The 19,130-nt window shown below is 33.6% G+C and overlaps 3 protein-coding genes across 11 annotated transcripts; 1 reads left to right on the top strand and 2 right to left on the bottom strand.

Annotated features, from left to right (window-relative positions):
• Nucleotides 1-636: 636 nt before the first annotated feature.
• On the bottom strand, nucleotides 637-5,316 carry LOC18049164 (immune-associated nucleotide-binding protein 9). Of its 2 annotated transcripts, none has more exons than XM_006441494.2 (6): nucleotides 5,170-5,316; nucleotides 4,414-4,667; nucleotides 4,046-4,323; nucleotides 2,473-2,637; nucleotides 2,246-2,380; nucleotides 637-1,153 (listed from the first exon to the last, which is right to left on the bottom strand). In XM_006441494.2, exons 2-6 carry the CDS (start codon nucleotides 4,646-4,648, stop codon nucleotides 941-943), a joined length of 1,026 nt encoding a protein of 341 aa, XP_006441557.1. In that variant the 5' UTR covers nucleotides 4,649-4,667; nucleotides 5,170-5,316; the 3' UTR covers nucleotides 637-940. The 2 variants fall into 2 exon arrangements, with proteins under 2 accessions (XP_006441557.1, XP_006441558.1); XM_006441495.2 differs by having other exon boundaries at nucleotides 5,205-5,315.
• Nucleotides 5,317-6,560: 1,244 nt separating this feature from the next.
• On the top strand, nucleotides 6,561-13,594 carry LOC18049163 (regulator of nonsense transcripts UPF3). Of its 8 annotated transcripts, none has more exons than XR_002906374.1 (14): nucleotides 6,561-6,978; nucleotides 7,063-7,181; nucleotides 7,310-7,405; nucleotides 7,608-7,706; nucleotides 7,810-7,889; nucleotides 8,235-8,333; nucleotides 9,904-10,027; nucleotides 10,986-11,083; nucleotides 11,238-11,730; nucleotides 11,875-11,949; nucleotides 12,060-12,181; nucleotides 12,379-12,431; nucleotides 12,669-12,736; nucleotides 12,894-13,594. XR_002906374.1 is itself a non-coding variant. In XM_024187976.1 (13 exons), the coding sequence occupies exons 1-12, from the start codon at nucleotides 6,839-6,841 to the stop codon at nucleotides 12,415-12,417; spliced, it is 1,584 nt and encodes a 527-aa protein (XP_024043744.1). In that variant the 5' UTR covers nucleotides 6,561-6,838; the 3' UTR covers nucleotides 12,418-12,431; nucleotides 12,894-13,594. The 8 variants fall into 8 exon arrangements, 4 of the variants coding, with proteins under 4 accessions (XP_024043744.1, XP_024043745.1, XP_024043743.1 ...); XR_002906375.1 differs by lacking the exon at nucleotides 12,669-12,736 and adding an exon at nucleotides 12,587-12,635; XR_002906376.1 differs by lacking the exon at nucleotides 12,669-12,736 and adding an exon at nucleotides 12,587-12,639.
• Nucleotides 13,595-15,049: 1,455 nt separating this feature from the next.
• Nucleotides 15,050-18,777, bottom strand: LOC18049161 (putative methylesterase 14, chloroplastic). The gene is given in 6 exon segments (XM_006441488.2): nucleotides 15,050-15,524; nucleotides 16,169-16,269; nucleotides 16,272-16,302; nucleotides 16,730-16,873; nucleotides 16,958-17,197; nucleotides 18,086-18,777. Coding segments are annotated over 6 exon segments (1,044 nt in total). The 5' UTR covers nucleotides 18,341-18,777; the 3' UTR covers nucleotides 15,050-15,251.
• Between the last annotated feature and the right edge of the window lie 353 nt (nucleotides 18,778-19,130).

The raw sequence follows: 19,130 nt of genomic DNA, 5'->3' as shown, positions 1-19,130 counted from the left end.
TTGCGCGTGCATCAATGTTTTCTCCCATTTGCAGGTAAGCTAGATGCTGGATATCAAGCTTGTGGCATCTCAGTGCGAGATCTACGATCAGACTACATTATCTACTGAGTGTGTGTGCTACTTGATACCTATTTTTGAAACCAGCAATATATGAAACTGGATGAGTTTATGTGTAACCTAATTACTTACGCTGACTTATCATTGGCTTCTTCTCCTTGGGAGACCAGTTGTTATGCTGAAACTTAATATCTATAAAACTGAAGCTGTATGATGTCGAAGGGTTTGCATTGTGTATAAGGTAAATAAAGATTGTGTCAGATATGCATAAATAAATATTGTACTTGATAAATCTAGGCTATGAGCTGGTTGAAGTTTGGCGTGAATCAAAGAAGGGTCATAGGCTTGGTGGTTTTATTGCAAGTCTCTTGGATATTAGGATTACTCTGTTGTATGAAAGGAGTAAATTCTATACAAACAAACTATTTATACAAACTAATATCACATTAGAAGAGTGAAAACAAAAAAGTTAAGGTACAAGTAAACTCGAGTGTGTTTGAGTTTTTGGGAAAGTCATTGATTGTTAAAAGGGCGTATTTTGGGTTGTATCTGTTACAAATGTGGAAACAAGATAGCGTGAGGAGAACAAGGAATCAGATCTCTTTGGATTCACCGTGTAAGAAAAGATTCTAAACGGTTCCATAAAAGAAACTTCATTTGATGTCAATTTAATTTTTCCATATAATACTATCTTAAGACCACACTCGAGATTGGACTGGGAACATTTACATAATAGAGGATACAAGCTTCTTGACTGTAGTAAAACACTGAGAATAAATGCAGTATTAACTTCAAATATTATCTGAAAAGGTAGGGGAGACAGCAAAAATATACTTTAGGTGATTTTCATGCCAATGGCATATAGTGCCAGCAGGTGATTAGGTCAAAGAATGGCACACCCTCCTTTTTCAGCTTGCTTACGGAGCTCCTCTGTCTCCCTCTGAGCTCTTTCAAGATTCTCTCTAAGCTTACGAATTTCGTCATTCGACTTCATTTGAGCTAATTGTGCGACCTCTTCTGCCTTTAATCGAGCAGCTTGCTCCTCTGCCAATTGCTGTTCGAGCCTAGTTGTTGTCTCTTTGAGCTTAGACTCAACCTATCAAAAAAGCATCAATATCAGTCAGAAAACATGCCATTAAGCCCTAGAGTAGCAGTATAATACAAAGAAAGATTGGGTACTGGTAATATAAAACTCCAACTTAAGAGAAGAAAATTCTTAAGTATTAATTTAGTTTAATCCAATTGCAAAGGGAGTTGCTAAGTTCACCATACTCGGCACAACTTTCTTACTTCAATCAATTCCACTCTCTCAATCATTGATAAATGGTAGAAACAAAGGCTTAAAAAAATAAACAGTTAAACCCAAAATATAAGGTATTAAAGAATATACTAACTTTTTCATTTTGCCACACTCCAGGAATGTGGAGATTAAAACTTATTAGCACCTCATACACATAGTCAGTACACAGCCTGCTACAGCAAATCCAGATTATTGTTGAATAGGATCTCGCTTAATGCCAGTTCATTCTACTGCCTTGCTATAAATTAAAACTGTGGAAAGGAACATTTAAACTACACAGCTATTTGATTAGGTTCCAGGTACCTAACTATATTTTCCAAAAAACTTATTTTGAATGTGGCTACTCTGTTTTAACAAAATTAGAATATAACATAACTTGCTTATAACATTTCAAATGTTCCCAGAGATTCAGGAGTGCAAAATTCCTAGCAACAAAACAGGATCTACAGTATTACAAGAAATGTTCTTATGATTGATGACTAAACAAGTGCAGAATCCACTCCTAAGTGCAAGTCATGATGAGCAAACCACCTATAGCTACTACCATAGAGTAATCTACTTAATTTCATCAAGAAACAAAACAGAACAAGACAGTCAAACAATCTTCAAGGTAAGAACAACATGTTACAGCCTTCAAAACACAATCAATGAACAGATAACTTAATAACAGATTTGTCCCCATCAACTAGCAAGATAAAGCCTCTTTTCAGATGGCAATCTCCAACAATCTAGGGGTAAGGACACAGCGGCAGTCTTTATCACCTCCAAGTCTCACAATTTAGAATATCATTACAGGTACCTGCACACTTTATAAGCATTTTTGGATCTGAGAAATGAACACATATGCATGTCATATTTTGATGCCAAAACAAGGAGCATAAAAAATACCATCTCAGTAATTCGTTTGAGTTGATCTTCATATGATTTATGCATCTGCTCCTTCAGCTCTGAAATTTCTCGTTTTGAATATCCCTTGAGAGAATCAACCTCAAATTGTTGATCACGGAGTTTAGTAGCCCCTTTCTGAATAGAAAAAAAAAAAGAAAAAGAGACATCGTCATGACATATTCAGAAAGAAGCAGCACAGAAGTCTCTCACGATAGTAATGAAGTCACCTTCAACTCAGCAAAGATATCATCCGTATATGGCTGCCCACCATTCTGCACAGCCACAGAGTTAACCAGAGACAGAAGCTTCCAAACCTGCTCAGTTCTCTTGGCCTCATCCTTAGTCTTGTTATCAAAAAGCACGCACCTATTATCACATAGTTGAAGGATTTCCTAAAATAATGGAAAAATGATCAGGAATAAAGCAAATGTTAGCCCCTTTCGTAAGCATTGATAAACCAATCAAACACTTGTAGTCTCTAAAAGTTTGAAGATATTCAGCTGACAAAATTTGTTTTTATTGTGATCATTGGTACTTAATATCATGCATCCCCAAAAACTATTTAAGGGCAAGCAATAATCAACTTTTAATAATTAATTCCATTCTCCTTATGGTTTGACCACTTACAATAACCTTTTACGCCCATCAAATTTAAAGATCTTAAAAGGTGATCAGCATTCCATATAACAGAAAAAATAATAATAATAATCTGCATATATTCCAGTGAAAAGCATTGACCCAATCAAAATTAGTGGCTATAAAGCAGTAGTTGCCTCTTCACTCGGCAAACTCTTACATTATAGAACAAAGCATGAAAGACTGTACTATTGTCATAAACAAACTCAAGTGATCAAAGCTCAAAACTGCCAAAAGACATGATCATATTTTCTGTGGCATCTACATAATTGACCTAATTTTGCAGCATTATAATTAAAAAATTTTGATTCCTTCAAACGACAAAAATTAGTACAATAAGTAAAACAAAGTTCCCTTTAACTGTAAAATAACCCGATTTTGTTAATTGCAAAGCTACAACTTGAAGGGGTCTTTATTTTCATTTTTGTTATTTTTCTTCCTACTCCTGAACTTGAAAAGTTTTAGGGACCAAATTCATCAAGTAAATTCTGACAATAAGAGATTTGCATGTTGCAACTGAAAAAAGATCTCACATTGAAATTTTAGACACCAATTCTGGGGCTAGAATCCACAGGGATTTTAAAGAGAATTTTAAATCTTGTAAAGTTAGACTTGATATTTTATTCAAACAACGCCTAATAAAATGGACCTGTATGGCAAGTCATATCCTCCTTGGTGCACTTCTAAAATCTTAAAAGTAGGTTAATTTTAAGCATATAAATCAAAGAGGTACATATTTTAAGGAACAAACAAATGAACACACATTAATAGAATAAGAACCAAAGATTAAATAACAGATGAAATCAAAGAATACAAATAAGAAAAGCATAAATGCTTAGCAAATGAATGAATGACATCTCATTCAAAGACATTAAAATATAACTACAATTAAGTAATACCAGCAGAAAATTACCAACCAATCACCTCTCCGGCCAATCCCACATGGCAGAAGAAAACCATTCAGGAAATGAAGCAATATTGAAAATGGAACTTTAAGACGGCTGGACTACTATAAACCTATCTGGTATTTTCAGCATGCATATATTCATATTAAACTTCCAATAGTCCATCCGTAAAGGAATCTAAAACTTCACAAAAGAAGCAACCCAAGACAACTTGATCAAAATGGAAATTATCGAACACTATTGCTGTTCAGAAACAAACCTTTAAAGGCTTTGGACACTCACGACCCAAATAATCTTCTAACGTTTCGTCATTATCTTCAAGTTCATCCCCTCCAGTGAAAACAACAATCATATAGTCAAAAATTTTTTTCCCGAACAAGGTCTGCAAACTGTGTAGTGCAGCTTCTTCCTCTTGAGAAAAACGGCTTCTAACAGAGAAAACTACAAGGACTGCATGGATCCCATCCTTGGCCATACCGATACATTTGACAATTTCCTTGCCAACAAACTCAGAGCCAGCGGAAAAATCAAAAAGTCCTGCAATTGCTCATAACATCAATCTACTTACCACCACAACATCAACAAGCATGGAAATGGAATATCTAGGCAATGACATCAGTAAATTACCAGGGGTATCAATGACATTAACAACTTGGCCATCTTTGAGCACGGTTCTCTGCATTTCACAAGTACTAGTAACACCAGATGAACTAGCCCTTGACTTGAAGGCTCTTCTTCCAAGAATACTGTTGCCCGTCGCACTTTTGCCATTGCCAGTACGGCCAACTAAAACCACAGTGCGCTCCCCATTAGATGGAGAAGTAAGCTCCCAATCATCATCAATCGCACTTCCTCCCATCATATAAAAAGTTCCAATTTACCTGCAATGCATTTACAATATCAAACCACTTCATATTGAATTCAGTCTTTATCTTTAAAGAATAAGAAACAAAATTCAGTTACCATACCCTTACAATTTCACTCCATTAAAACCTATATTTATTATTACTTTAAATTTATCCAACCGAACATGAATAAATTCATAAAAATATTTAAAATAAAAATCATTCAGACTCCTGATTATTTAATTAAATTTAAAATCTTAATAAAAATATGCTGATATTGATATATAATCAAGCACACAATCTAAACAGCATCAATTAATTAATTAATTAATTATGCTGATACATAATTTAATTTAATTTCGGCTTGTTTTGCGAAACTATTGAACAAAACAACGACGACGATCAATTATGCATTACATCCGATAAAATTTACAAACCGAGATAAAGAAAATCGAGTCTATAATCGAAAAGAAACTGAAATTGAAAAAGAGAGGAAAAGGCGAGGGCAATTTGGGGAAAGCAAAGTATGAAAACAAACCGTCAGATGATGAGATGAACTGAGACTTTACTTACTTGCGAAGAGAGGAGAGCTTAAGGGATTGCGTTGGCCTGGGTATGAAGAGATGAGAAAGGGGAAGAGACTTGACTTTTTTGGAAGTGTTTTGTATGGAGAGCGAGAAAGTGTATGCATAAAAATATAAATAAAAGGGTAGTATTATTTTTGCCCTTAAAAATTATTTTGTAAACTATTTTAAATTTTAAAGAAAATCTTAACTTAAATTATTTAAATTAATTAGCTTTATTTGTTCTTAAGAGACTTAACATATACTATCTTATAACAATATAATCAAATGAATTGTAATCAAACTATTTAACGTAAGTTTAGTTATTAATTTTTTTTTATTGATATTAGATTTTGCATATGAAATAAGCTGCGATGAGTACATAATAATATATAAAAAAAAATTCTATAAGTACTAAAAAAAGTAAAAGGAGAAGAAGACAGAGAAGAAGGGTCAAAAGCAAAAGAAAAAAAAAAAGTCATTTCACAATACATTTATTTTATTTTATTTTTACAAAAATAAAAAAGTATCCTACGTACTTTGTTGTCAATTTTTTTTAAATTATTTATTTAAGTATTGATTAAGATGTCAGAAATAAAATTTTAAGATTTAAGGTATGAAAATTATAAATTAAATAATAAATGGAATATATACAGGGATTTTATTAAGAATTTAAAGAGAAAGTTGAGAATAAAAGAATTTAAAAGAGGAATGAATACACAATTCAATTTCTCTCTTTTGCCTTCCATTATTTTGTCACTTTTATTATTAGGGAGAATGTTAATGCTTTCCTATTGAAAACTAATATATATCACTTATCTTCTATTAATTTTATAATATCTAAAAACTCTCCCGTCACCAAAACATTTAAAACAAAAGAGGGATAAATAAGGTATTTTCTTAATAATTTATCTTGGCCTATAATACATGTATTTATTATAACAAAAATATTAACAAATATTTTATAATTAATTTTTATTTATATTAAAACATATATTTCTTATTTTTAGTTCTTAATGTTTTTATTGTAATTTGTATTTATATAATTCATTTAATTTATAATAAATATGAATAAAAATTTATTTAAAAATAAGAGAATATTATAAAATTATATTATTAAAAAATTATTGGTTATTATAAAAATAATATGAAGTTAATTAATATATATTAATTTGAATGGGAGAAAACTAACAATTTCCCATTATTATTATTATTATTATTATTGATAATCCTTCTTTATTAAATTAGCATATCCATTCTGTAAAGGGACTTTTTAGTCAGTTTATACGTCAAGTCCCCTGGACTCCAAGAAGTTATTCAAAGGAAAATAGGGAATATCAATTGCCCTTGCCTCGGGGAATGAAATATGAATTTGGTTAATTTATCGACACGTGTTACTCGTATCGGGAATTGGAAATGTCCACACGACGACGTTTCCCAAGGGTAAATCTCCCGTTTGTGAGTGCTCAGGCCTCAGAGCCCTCTCTAGAGAAAAACACAACGGTTACGTGCGTCTAAAAATTTCCAATAAACAACATTCCAATTTCATTCTCAACCCAAATCGAAAATTAGGGTACAAAATAATCAAAACTCTTTTTCGATTTTTCGAATTCAATACAATCGGAGCAAATTGAATGCGATGAAATGAAGGAGCCATTGCAGAGAACCAAAGTAGTGATTCGTCATTTGCCTCCTTCCCTCTCTCAAAATGACCTTTTAGCCCTTTTCCGCGATCACTTCAACGACCGTTACAATTGGTTTTGCTTTCGCCCCGGAAAATCTAGGTATTGTTTTAATTTCTTTTATTCTTTATAATTGATTGATTTTTGGCCTTTTTTTTGAAATTTTATTTTAACTTTGGATTTTAGTTTTTTTTACAGTTACAAGCATCAGAGGTATTCACGAGCATATGTAGAATTGAAGAAGCCTGCGGATGTGTTTGAGTTTGCTGAGTTGTTGAATGGACATGTGTTTGTTAATGAAAAGGGTAATTTTGCTTACCCTTTTGCTTTTACTTATCAATTTTAATTTGGTAATGAACGAGTTTATGTTGTTGTAAATGAAAAGGGCACTTTCTGTTTGGTTAATTATATGTGTTATTGGTTTCTCGATTAGGTGCTCAGTTTAAGGCTATTGTTGAATATGCTCCATCTCAACGTGTTCCCAAGCCTTTTTCTAGAAAGGATAGTCGTGAAGGCACCATTTTTAAAGGTAATTTTTTTAAAAAAAAAAAACTTAGGGTACTTTTGGGGTTGAAGTGCCGTGGCTTCTACCGTACGCTTAAGCTACTAAATTTCAAAGTTAAGTTGAAAGCACAACAATTACAAGTATACCTTTATTTTCTTTTTCTTCTTATTGTTTCTAGAAGTACTGTAGTAATAAGCTGTTTTTGGTTTTGATGTGGACAATGAAGACCCGGATTATCTGGAGTTCCTGAAGGTTATTGCTAAACCTGCCGAGAATCTACCAAGTGCAGAAATTCAGTTGGAAAGAAAAGAAGCTGAGCTATCTGGTTAGTTATTTTTATGAATTTGATGAATATAACCTGCTGTTCTTAGAGAGAGAGAGAGAGAGTGTATGTACCTTGGTGCGGACTTTTAATATACATGTTGCAGGTGCTCCAAAGGAAACTCTTGTTGTTACACCTCTAATGGAATATGTTCGGCAGAAACGAGCTGCTGAGAGTGGAGCTCAGGTACGAGGCCCTTCTTTTTGGTAAATATATAAATGTGCATAGGAGAGATTCAAAGTCTTTGGAGTTGCATATTTTGATAATCTTGAAAGCCTTGCATTTATAATTTTATATTTCGGTTTTTGTTTCCGAGGAGTGAACAATAAAAAATAGGTTAAACAGGCTCTTTAAGAATTTCTTCTGCAGTTTTTCACATTTTCCTCAAAATTAGTTCACAGTTTAAAAAGTTTCATTGAATAATGGAAAATAGATGTTTTAATCAATCTTTCTGGATGATTCAATTATTCTTTCGCGTACTTAGAAGCGTACGTATTTAAGTGTTGATTTGCAATTTTTTGAGTGAGTCAGGAGTCCTTAGCTGTTGGGAGAGTTGGCAGAAGAAGTAGGGCAGCTTCTGCTAGCAAGACTAGTTCAACTACCACTAAGCGCGGCTCAGAGAAGAAAAAGGTAATTACCTCCTAGAATATGTTTTGAGCATGGCTTATAATTTGAATTTTGGGAAACAACACTGTCCTCTTTAGTTGTTTATCTTGGAAATTTGTTGGCCAGTTATTTTTTATTTTATTTTATTTTTTGTGCGGGTGAATCATGAATATATCAAATATATGGTCGCACTACTAGTGGGTGGGCATTGGTGGTCTTGTGAATAAAAAAAGTTTAAAAAAACTCAGGAAATAGAGAAATTTGAAAGGTAAAAAATTTAAATTCCTTTGTCTGGCTTCTTGGCTGCAGGTTTAAGACTTTTGGGTAGAAGTAATGCCTACTCTTTGGCTGCTTTGCTAGAGTTTTGATCTATATCTGGATCATGCATGAACTTAACTAGGCACAATTTTAGAGTCCAATTCTTTGACGCATTAAGCAGACATTAAAGGCAGTTGCTACTTGTGTTATCATTTTGTGAAATCTGGAAAAATGACAACTTTATATCCAGTGTGACTTAAAATGTCAACATGTTTCCAAAGGATTAGAGGCTTGAGATTGCAATGGGTTTAAATTCATTTATTATTGGGTATTTTATCAGGTGCTAAGGAGCAGTTCCTTTGGGTAAATCTTTTTTTAAAGTATTAAAAATTAAAGGATTTGCTTTAAGATCTTTGTTTTATGCACCGCAATTGGTTGGAGAGGGAATATCTAACGGACTCTATTAAGGTCAATTATTGCAACTTTTTGTTGCTGCCATAAATTTATGGAATCTAGATATTTTTATTAGAGCTTTTTTCATGATAAAAAATTGAAGAAAATACTTTCAAGTAAAATAGTGTAGTAATGCTTAATGACAATCAATGAGACACTGTCAATTATCTTTTATGACTAATCATGGCCATTAATTGTTGGTGGTGTTGATAATTGTATACGACCAATAATGATTATTACATATGGTCATTGGTTGACGAAGGTGGCCGTTCATGTGGATCACTGTTTACCAACAAAGAGGACCAGCCCTCTTGATGGTGATTGATAACTGGGTGGTGTTAGTGAGGAGCAGTGCTGAAAGACCATGGTTGTTGATATGTTAATAATGAGCATTGATGTTTATCTATATATTCAGCAAAAAAAATGATTAACTGATTTGGAAACAAGTCTTTTACATGAATTCAAGCTTGATTTTTCATTGATGTAAAAATATTTTTGGATGATTGTTCAAATGTTGCACTGAACTCCAGAAAATAGAGAAAAAATTTGTTTCGGCAAGTTATTTCCCATTAAACAAGCCAAGCTCAAAAAAGGGTTTTCTAGTTAGTCGTATGTCTAATATGATGGACAACCAGCTGATTACTGACTTTTACATTGCAGTTTTATTTTTAAATTATGGTGCCTCGTATTCTTTTCTTATGTTTGCTTGTGTGATGCAATGTCTTATGGATGATTCATTGATTTGTTGGTGTTGAGTATGCGGGAGTGGAAGATCCCTTGTAATTGGAATGAAATAACAGAGCTTTCAATGGGAGAAGTATGTTATCATATATGGATGTGGATTGCAACCATCTCTCATTTATTTTTTCCCCTTTATTATCAGTATATTCTAAAGGATAGTGCAAAGAATGCAAGGCGGAAGGACAAATCAACTTTCACAGTAGTAGCCAAGCGAGAGGACCAGCCAGCCTCTTCAAGTGGAAAAGAAACATCAGCAAGCGAAACCAGTATGGGCACTTTTAATTTTCATTCCAAATCATTAATAATAAATGCCTTCCTTCTTTTTTATTTGTTTTGAAAGATTAAGATCATTCATTATGTTGTTTCATTAGATCATGTGCTAGTGTTGGACTGTTTAAGATTTAATGGATGCAGCTATGTTGCAAAGGCACAAATCTTTTAGCCTTTTTCACCCACTTAGCAAAATCAATTTGATAAATATCAACTGTATAGATCTTTTAGTGATCTTTTGGGGTTTCTTTCTTTGTGGACTCCTTGTTCACATTTTGTAATTATTGCTCTTATTAATGCTAGTTTCATATTTTGTAATTATTGCTCTTATTAATGCCAGATTCTTTGTTTCCTATCAAAAACAATTTGATATCTCTGGAGCCTCATTTTGTGCAGTCGTAATTTGATGCTATTATCTCAAACGCTGGCCATTTCTTCTACTGTTGGACATTTATCAACTTCCATGGTCTATTATATATTTGATAATGTGCAGTTTTAATGTATTTTGTTCCTTGACAATTTTCCTATCGCTGTGTACTTCTTTTATGCATTCTGGCTCAAGGATGTCGTCAGAGGAGTTGATCAAGACAGACTTGTGCATGGAACATTTGGGGACATGATGATGTGATGTGACTGTATTTGTTTGTTTTATATATAATCTTGAGAACAAATATTTTGTTTATATCTCTCTTCATTGTGCAATGCTGACCTTGTTTTGTTTTTTCTACCTATGTTATTTATTTCCTGTGGTGGGTAGTCAATTTGGCTGGTTACTTTCTGGGGAAGAGGGTGTTATTGCTTCCTTTTGCTCTTGTATAGATTTTCTCTTTTGCTGTCAGCCTTTCTTTTCATACGTCTTCATTCATTTACATGTTTTATATCTACCTATTATTGCCCTAAAGATCGGCTAAGCTTCCATGTTGACACCATTTTTTTTCATTATTTAAATTGCAGTTTGTGGCGTTGAAGGTTCTGTAGGAATCCCTTTGACCTCTGATACTGGAAAGAAGAAGATCCTGCTTTTGAAAGGGAAAGAACGAGAAATTCCTCACGTAAGCTGATTGGTTTTGACTTGCGTTCTGCACTGAAGATGTCCACTATGAGCCATTGATAGAGTTATTTTAGCATACATAAGTCTTGCATGCTTTATGATTGGTCATGTCTAATCTCATGGATGCAAGCTGTGATGGATTTTGTGAACCTCAGGTTCCTGATGCCCTGCTGGACAAGCAGAGAGAATCATCTCCTGTCAAAAACTCAGCTTCTCCAACTGTTCCAAAACAGATTCAGAGACGTGAAGCTGGTGGGAGGTTAATCAGAAAAATACTCTTGAATAATGAAACGCGTCAAACCCAGTCTGTGACTGGAGTCCAGCCTCAGCAGAAGATGCAAAACTTGAATCAGGAGAACGGGAAGCCATTACCTGGGCCTACCAGCTCGCCAAATGGGCATGTGACCAATAATGACTCATCTATATTTAGTTTTGATGGTAATACAAAAAGATCTTCAGATGATAGGTTTGCTAGAAAAGTCCTGCATGGTTCTGGTGCTGTAAGTGAGAAGCAAGAAAAACGTACAAGAAATAAGGACAGACCTGATCGTGTTGTGTGGACTCCCCGTCGGTCTGATGTTTCACAGGCTAACGGGGAGCGCTTGTCATCCTCGCAACCGACTCAGCTGCTTTCTGATTCAGTTGAAGGTATTGTTGTTACTTTGGATAGGTTATCTGGTATTTGTGTAAGTACTGATAGTATGCTGGAGGATAGTGATTTTAGCATACTGTATGAGAGTTCTTCTGCAGTAGGAAATGTGTTAAGTCTTACAGTATTTTGATAATTTTCAGTCACTCGTGGAGAGATGAAAGATGATATGTCCTATGGAAGCAAGACTGTTGACATTGCAGCACCTACAAGTGGAGGTATATTCATGGGAAATATTTGTTTTTTACTCCTTCCACTGAGTGTTCATTTTTCTACAATGGTTCTAATGTTACCATTACTGCTACCAAAAAATATTTCATTTATCCAGGTTCCCATAGACATAATGGTCGCCGTGCAGCTACCAATATTACAAAGGATGATGGTTGCATAAATATGATTGAGGGGAAGTCTTCCAAAAGAAGAGGTGCTGCTGGCTCAGGTGGCAATGAGGTGAGGCAAATTTTTTTCATCTTACAGCTATTAGTTCTGTGTCGTTATGGACTTTATCTTAAATGATTGGAATCTCCCTTCTCTCTCTTCACACCCCACCCCCTTGCCCCCCTGTGGTTGCCCCTCTCTTTCTCTCTCTGTCTCTGTGTGGGTCTTTTCTTTCTGATGAGAAGATGACATCTTTTTTGCGTGTGCAGAAACAAGTGTGGATTCAAAAGTCATCTTCTGGGCACTAGAAAATCTAGTTCTGGTAAGGCTCTTTTGTATATGGTGTTCCTATCAAAATCAAATATACATGTATCAGATCTTTATATGATATGTCAAATTGCGGATGATTTACAAAATGCATTAGAAACTTGCCCAAAGTCACTGCAAATTCTTATTGCCCAAATTTGTTTATTCCAGTGGGTGTCATCTCATCTCATGAAGCAATGGTCTTTCTGTATTTTAATATGTACGTAAGTATCCTTGTTTGATATTTGTCCAGTAAGAAGGAAGCCTTTGATCACCAATTAGCTGCGGTTGCTATGTTCAGAATCAATCAGCTTTTACTTTGTATGTAGTGCCGCGTAACACTGTTTACATTTGATACATTTTAAGGCCCAAGTTGATCTCAAAGTGTTCTTCCCATTTAATCCTAATAAAATTAGCTGAGGTACTCTTCTATATTTTTCTATTCAGTGAGCTCATATCCAGTTTGTGTGTTTTGCAGGTTTTAGAAATTTGCAACTCTCTGATGCAAGGCTTTAGTTTCTGTGTCATGCTGCATTGAATGACAGAGAAATTTGTTTGCCTCATTGGATGTTGAAGTTGCGATATCGCTTTATGATTCATCATTGTACATGCTTCAGTTTGAATCCATTCTCTTTTCAGTGCAATCTGAGGCAGCCATGAATGATATCTGGGGAAATCTGTTTGAAGCCGTTGAGGGTTTTAACTGCTGTGATTGTTGAATTTCCTGCCTCTCTATCTACAAATTTTCATTCATCTCCATATGGTTACAACCAAACAAATAAAAGATGGATGTCAGGAGTGCAGTGCTGTCAAAGCTATAATCGAAGGTCCTTGACCTATAGATAATCTTTGGTGAAAATGGGAGGGCTTGCATTTTTCTGGTGACAATCTCAAGACCCTAAATCCATATAGACCGTTACCCAGCTGGTATCAGGTATAGGGCTTTTTTTAGGTGGGCAATGTCATTTCGCTGTAGGGTATATTTGTTACTAGGTCAGCAGCTTACTGCTGGATTTCTTTATTGTTTCGGTCTAGAAGCAAAGCCCTTACATGCATTCAGTGCAAACATTTGTATGCTGCCATTGACTGAACCTTAGATTAAAATTGTCAAGGTAGGCATGCTCATTTGGGAAGCGGAACCTGAATATATATATTGAGCTGAGTAGCGAATAGAATCAACTCGGTGTGTAAGTAGCAAAGCTTATTGTTTTTTATGTGTTGGCGACGCTCTTGTATTAATTATATTAGAAATATAGGTAGTATATGAATTTGCTTACTCTGCTTCTCTGTTGCTGCTCTCAATGACTCAAATCACTGTTTCAGGAATTAATGACACCATGCTAACACTATATTATTTTACATACAACAGCATGAACCCTGACCGCAATTAGAAAAGTGATAAAGCATTAAAGCTGGGAGCGAAAGGATGAAAAAGCAGTACTATAAAAAGTAATTGTGTATGTTTAGTGAAAAAGTACTTAAATGTACCTGGAGCTTTAAAAGTAATTGTATATATTTAATAAATATTACTGCTAAACTACTTTTAAAATGTAAATGAGTTTATTAGACATAAGATCTATTTATATATTTATAAATATATAAATATAATATTTTTTATTGTACATATTAGAGGTGGGCAAAAAAACCGTAGTGTTAAAAAAATCGAACCGAACCGACGGTTTTTTCTAATTCGGTTCGGTTTTTATTTTTTAAAAAAATCGAATATACCGTTTGTAAAAAAAATCGAAATGTCGGTTCGGTATTCGGTTCACTTAGCTGAACCGAAAAATCGAACCGAAAAATTGAATTATTTTTTGATTTTATTCAAATCAAACATGTGTTATTTCTCTTTATAACATTATGATTATGTTTATATAGATGGAGTATTGGAGTTTGGTTATATATTTTGAAATTTTAATATTTCATATTTTAGAAGTATCTTATTAATAGTTAGTAAGATATTAGTGATAAAATGTGTTTTCAATACTTTGTATTTATTGTTAATATTTGTAATAAAATTAGGATAAATTAATTATTGAAAAAAATTATTACATTCATGAGGCCCAATGGGCTAAAAATTTAAAAATTCAAAATAGGCCCAATAGGCCCAGAACCAAAAAAACCGAACCGAACCGATCCGAAAAGAACCGTTTGAGTTCGGTTCTTATTGAGTTCGGTTCTTATTCGGTTCTTTTTATAAAATAACCGATTTAAATCGGTTCTACTTAATTTCGAACCGAACCGAACCGTGCCCACCCCTAGTACATATATAATAATTAATAACTAAAATAATTATTTTATATTATTAATTTATTTTTTATTTTGTTATCTTAATATAATTAGTAATAATAATAAAATTTTTAAAATTAAAGATTTTATTTACTAATTAATAATATTAATTTTATAATTTTATAATATATATTAAAACATATATAGAATTATGTTAAGTATAAAATTAATTCTCAAATTTTGATTTTAAAAAATTACTGGGTTCTTGATTTTTAAAATCTACTACAGAAAGGAAAATTTTGCCAAAAGCGGTTGCTAAAAAAATTAACAAACACCAAAATTAACTTTTAACTTTTTAAAATTCTTTTGAACCTCCCAAATATAATCCAATTGAGCCCTAAGTCATGCGTTCTAGCACTTGATTTAATTTACTACTAATTAATAAATTAGGTAATGATACATTGACTTCCTCTATACCCATATTCTGAAAAAGAAACTACAGCATAAAAGCTGGCGTCGATGTTCTACATACAACAAGTAATAACCCAACTCTTCTTGTTTTCTAAAGTAATGATGAAAGAATTCTTACTCATTTTTTATATTGAAGTTATGGGATTTGAGCAATTTCAACTAAAATTTTATGTAGTGACTGTGGCTTTGAGAAGAAAGGGCAGTGGTCGCTTCCTTTGATCTTGTAGACTCCTTCTGGTGGGTTTTCTCTAACAAGCTTCTCTTGAACATCTGGTGAAAGGGCACGATCATCCAGTGTCTGAATGAAGAAGCGTCTGCCAGTTCCATACTTTTCTGGAGATAATGATAGCTTCTCCATGATTGGACCCAATGGAGTGGGTCTCATTGAAGCCATGGCCAAGGCAACATCCTGGAAAGAACCAAAATCCATGTTGAATTATATTCGCTATATGAGTAGTGATAGAAATTTTTTAATGGCTCATCAAAAACTAGATATAATCACAACATATCTCTACCACGTTGCTCCAAAGTCCAGACACTCAATGTTGAAAATGCATATCAGAAATCAACGTGATTAGAAATCAACAAACATAGACTAAAAACTATGGACGGTAACGAAGTGTAGCCCACCATGTGGATGTCCTGTGATGGCCAGATTTTTCCCATCTCAAGCACAAACAAACAAAAGTAGACATTCTTTCTTTTGTAGGGTGGGGTTAAATCACTTGGTGGCATGCATAAAACAAGGCAGAGTATTAACTTCCATGCAAGCCATAAACTACACATATGTACCATACCGTATCAGCAGACTTTGTCAGTTTCTAGTACTTAAAAGAGAAAGGAAAAAGGAAAAAAAAGGCGAATTTGTGCTCTAACTTCCTTACACACTCGTCGACTTATCTATCGGTAAGTAGTAGACAGTGTAACAAACCCAAGAAATATGGCATCCCAAAAATGTTTCCATGAGACATATGCAGATGTGAGGCTTTCTGCAAATTGATAGAACCAGAGAAATTGTTTTATGGGAAAAGACAGGCTAGAACTATACCATACCTTTGATGGTGATTGATTGAAATATAACCCCTTCATTTGCTGTTTCTCAAACATGAATCCAGTAGGAGGCTTATCTTTACCATTTCCGTAAATTAAAAATGTGATTCTTGCATAAAACGCTCTGCAGATCCAAGCTGCAATACCAATACCATTAGCGAGGCTGTTCGAATTAAATAATTCAGAAGAATGAAAACTGATTGGAAGCATTACATCCACACAAGAATTAGAAAGACAAAACACCATTAAGAGGAAGCATATTGCATATTTTGAGTATAAATGAATGAATTATTCACATGGGTGTCAGTACAGCTCATTAATATTCATCCATAAAAAAGGCTCCACCAAATGGTTAATGATCAGGTTTAATGATATCATCTTTGAAAATCTAATACAATTAAGTGAAAATTAGGAAAGATTGATCAAACTAAGATGGGAAAAATATTAAATATACACAATCATTATTGCTTTTGCATAACGTCAAACTTTCATTATTTTTCTAAGGGATTGCTATTCCTAAACAGTAACCAATGATATTAGTGGAGCATTGAGCATTAAACATACCTCTTCAGCAAAGACATCAAAAGGCCTCTGGCCATCTGACACCATCGTAGCACATAGAAAAATCGCTTTTGAGATCTTTTGAGGGAAATGCTCCAACGCATATGAAACACAAGCACCTCCACTACTGTGACATACCAAAATAACCTGCAGAAGATAAAATAAACACATCCATCAAGGTCATTTTTGAAATAAAATAGAACCATCATGATATATTTCTCATCTTCTAACCTTTTCATCCTCTAGAAGGTTTTCAAGATAATCAAGCAATGGTTTTGAATATTCTGCAAGTGTAGTGACGCTGTTTGTATCTGACAGATCAATGCCAGATCCCTTGAGATCTAAGGCAGTCGGGATCAATCCTACTTCCTCCAATGAAGCAACAGTTTTGTACCAACACCATGCTCCAAAGCCTTCTCCATGTATTAAAACAAACTTTTTATACTGGATATTCTCCAGAATGTTTGTATCCTGTAGAGATATAAGTCAGTGAAATTATATCACCGTGAATTAGGGTATGTTATGCACATTAAAGTTTTCCCAGATGACGTACAACATGAAGTATAAAATTGCCAGAAGATATGGTATGGCCAAACTTCAGTTGTAAAATTTCATACTTGACAGAATATGTTAAATCAGAAGGAAAAGTGAATTCAAATTATCACAGATACTCGTAAGCAGAGCATGCAAAAAAAAGTGATCCATGATTATCCACCAGTTAAACAATATTAGTTCTAATTTATAATAATAGGAACTAATAATTATTTGGTCATATGAATCTAGCTGTTGTCCCACTTATAATGGAAAAAAGACCTCTTCATTACGAACATAACAAATTCTTTCTTTCGGGTTAGGATGAAGCACATGATCCCAGAAACAAACTTCAAGACTTTCAAATGTCTTAGTTCTCATACTATGTTGGCCACTAATGATGATCTTATCTCTAGTAATCACTTAGTCAAACTTCATAGACCACCTACAACAACATCTATATTGACATGCCAAAGCCTAACTAAAGTTTATACTACCCATTCGATTATATCTCTGCGGCACCATCTTGACTTTAATATGCTTAGATCCCTTTTTTCTTCCAAAATAAGCTATAAATCTAAAACTAAAAGCAAAATCAATCACCTCCCATACCTTTTCAGCTTCACTTTTGTTTAGCCATCACCAAAAAGTAACAAAAACAAACATTAATCTATTATTGTTAAAAAGCAGTTCCACTTCCATTTCACAACTTAAACAAAACCTTAATCATCAAATTTGAACCCCACTTTCGTCACAGATCCACTGATAAACAAAACTAACAAATAAGCACAACAAAATCATCAAAAAAATTCAAAAAAGGACTTTGACCTGCTTTCCATTAGATAAAGATTCCGAGAGAGTGCGTCTTCTAGAGCTTGTATTGCCTCCAATTCTTCTAGACATGGATCCCTCAAACCTCTGAGACAGCTGATGCTGCTGAAGCGCCATTGACAAAGCTTGCCTGTGCAAAAACTCTTCTTCTGCTAACATTTTTCTCTGAGACCGACCCATTCTCTTGCTCCTTGATCCATTATTATTCTCTTTAGCCTCCTTCTTGTTCATGCAAATAAACCGATTACCCATTTCTCCAAATCGGCTTCTACACAAAACCCACTAGTTATTTTTCCCGGAAAAGGGAAGAAAAATCAGAAATTTTTCTGGGAAAATGAAGTATTGCTAAACCCAACTCGCATTTTCGGTTATTTGTATAATAAATTGAGAATTTTGCTTCCACAGATAGATGAAGAAAGAGTAGGTGAGAGAAGCTTACTAATAATTAATAAATAATAATAATAATAATTTAAAGGAAGAAATTAAATGTGTGATCGTGTGAATGAAGGAAGAGGAAATTTATTTATTTATTTTTTGTAACATAAAAATCTTCAACTAAATTGAAAGGCTATTTAATGTTTATCTCCCTCAAGCGTCACAGATAGGCTGTTTTGTTAGACTTTCAACGTCTTTGCTTTTCGATTTTTAACAGTTTTGACAAAACAGCAGTAAACGCGAAGACAAAAGTAAAGACTTGAGTGTTTAGTCTGAAACATAAAGATTGTTCATGACTATTGTTTCCATAGAACACAATAACATTTTGGACCCAAATTCTTAAAGTTTTCTCAGAAAAAGAGATTTTTTTCTATTTTTTAATTATATAAAATTATTACTCAAATTACAACTTATACTATATGAGATTACAACTAATACTTATAATCAAATAATTATTGTGATAAGTTTATATTTAATCTTATATAGCATTGCTCAGAATTTTACTCTCTCGGACATCAACTCCACTTATATTTCGAAAGGGAGAAAACTATTTTTACTTAAATTTAAAGAAGGAATTAACATTCATAACACTTTTGTGAGGGTTTGA

Source organism: Citrus clementina, unplaced genomic scaffold (assembly GCF_000493195.1).
Source record: "Citrus clementina cultivar Clemenules unplaced genomic scaffold, Citrus_clementina_v1.0 scaffold_3, whole genome shotgun sequence".
In the NCBI taxonomy this organism is placed as follows: Eukaryota; Viridiplantae; Streptophyta; class Magnoliopsida; order Sapindales; family Rutaceae; genus Citrus; species Citrus x clementina.
This window is presented reverse-complemented; position numbering and strand designations above follow the sequence as displayed.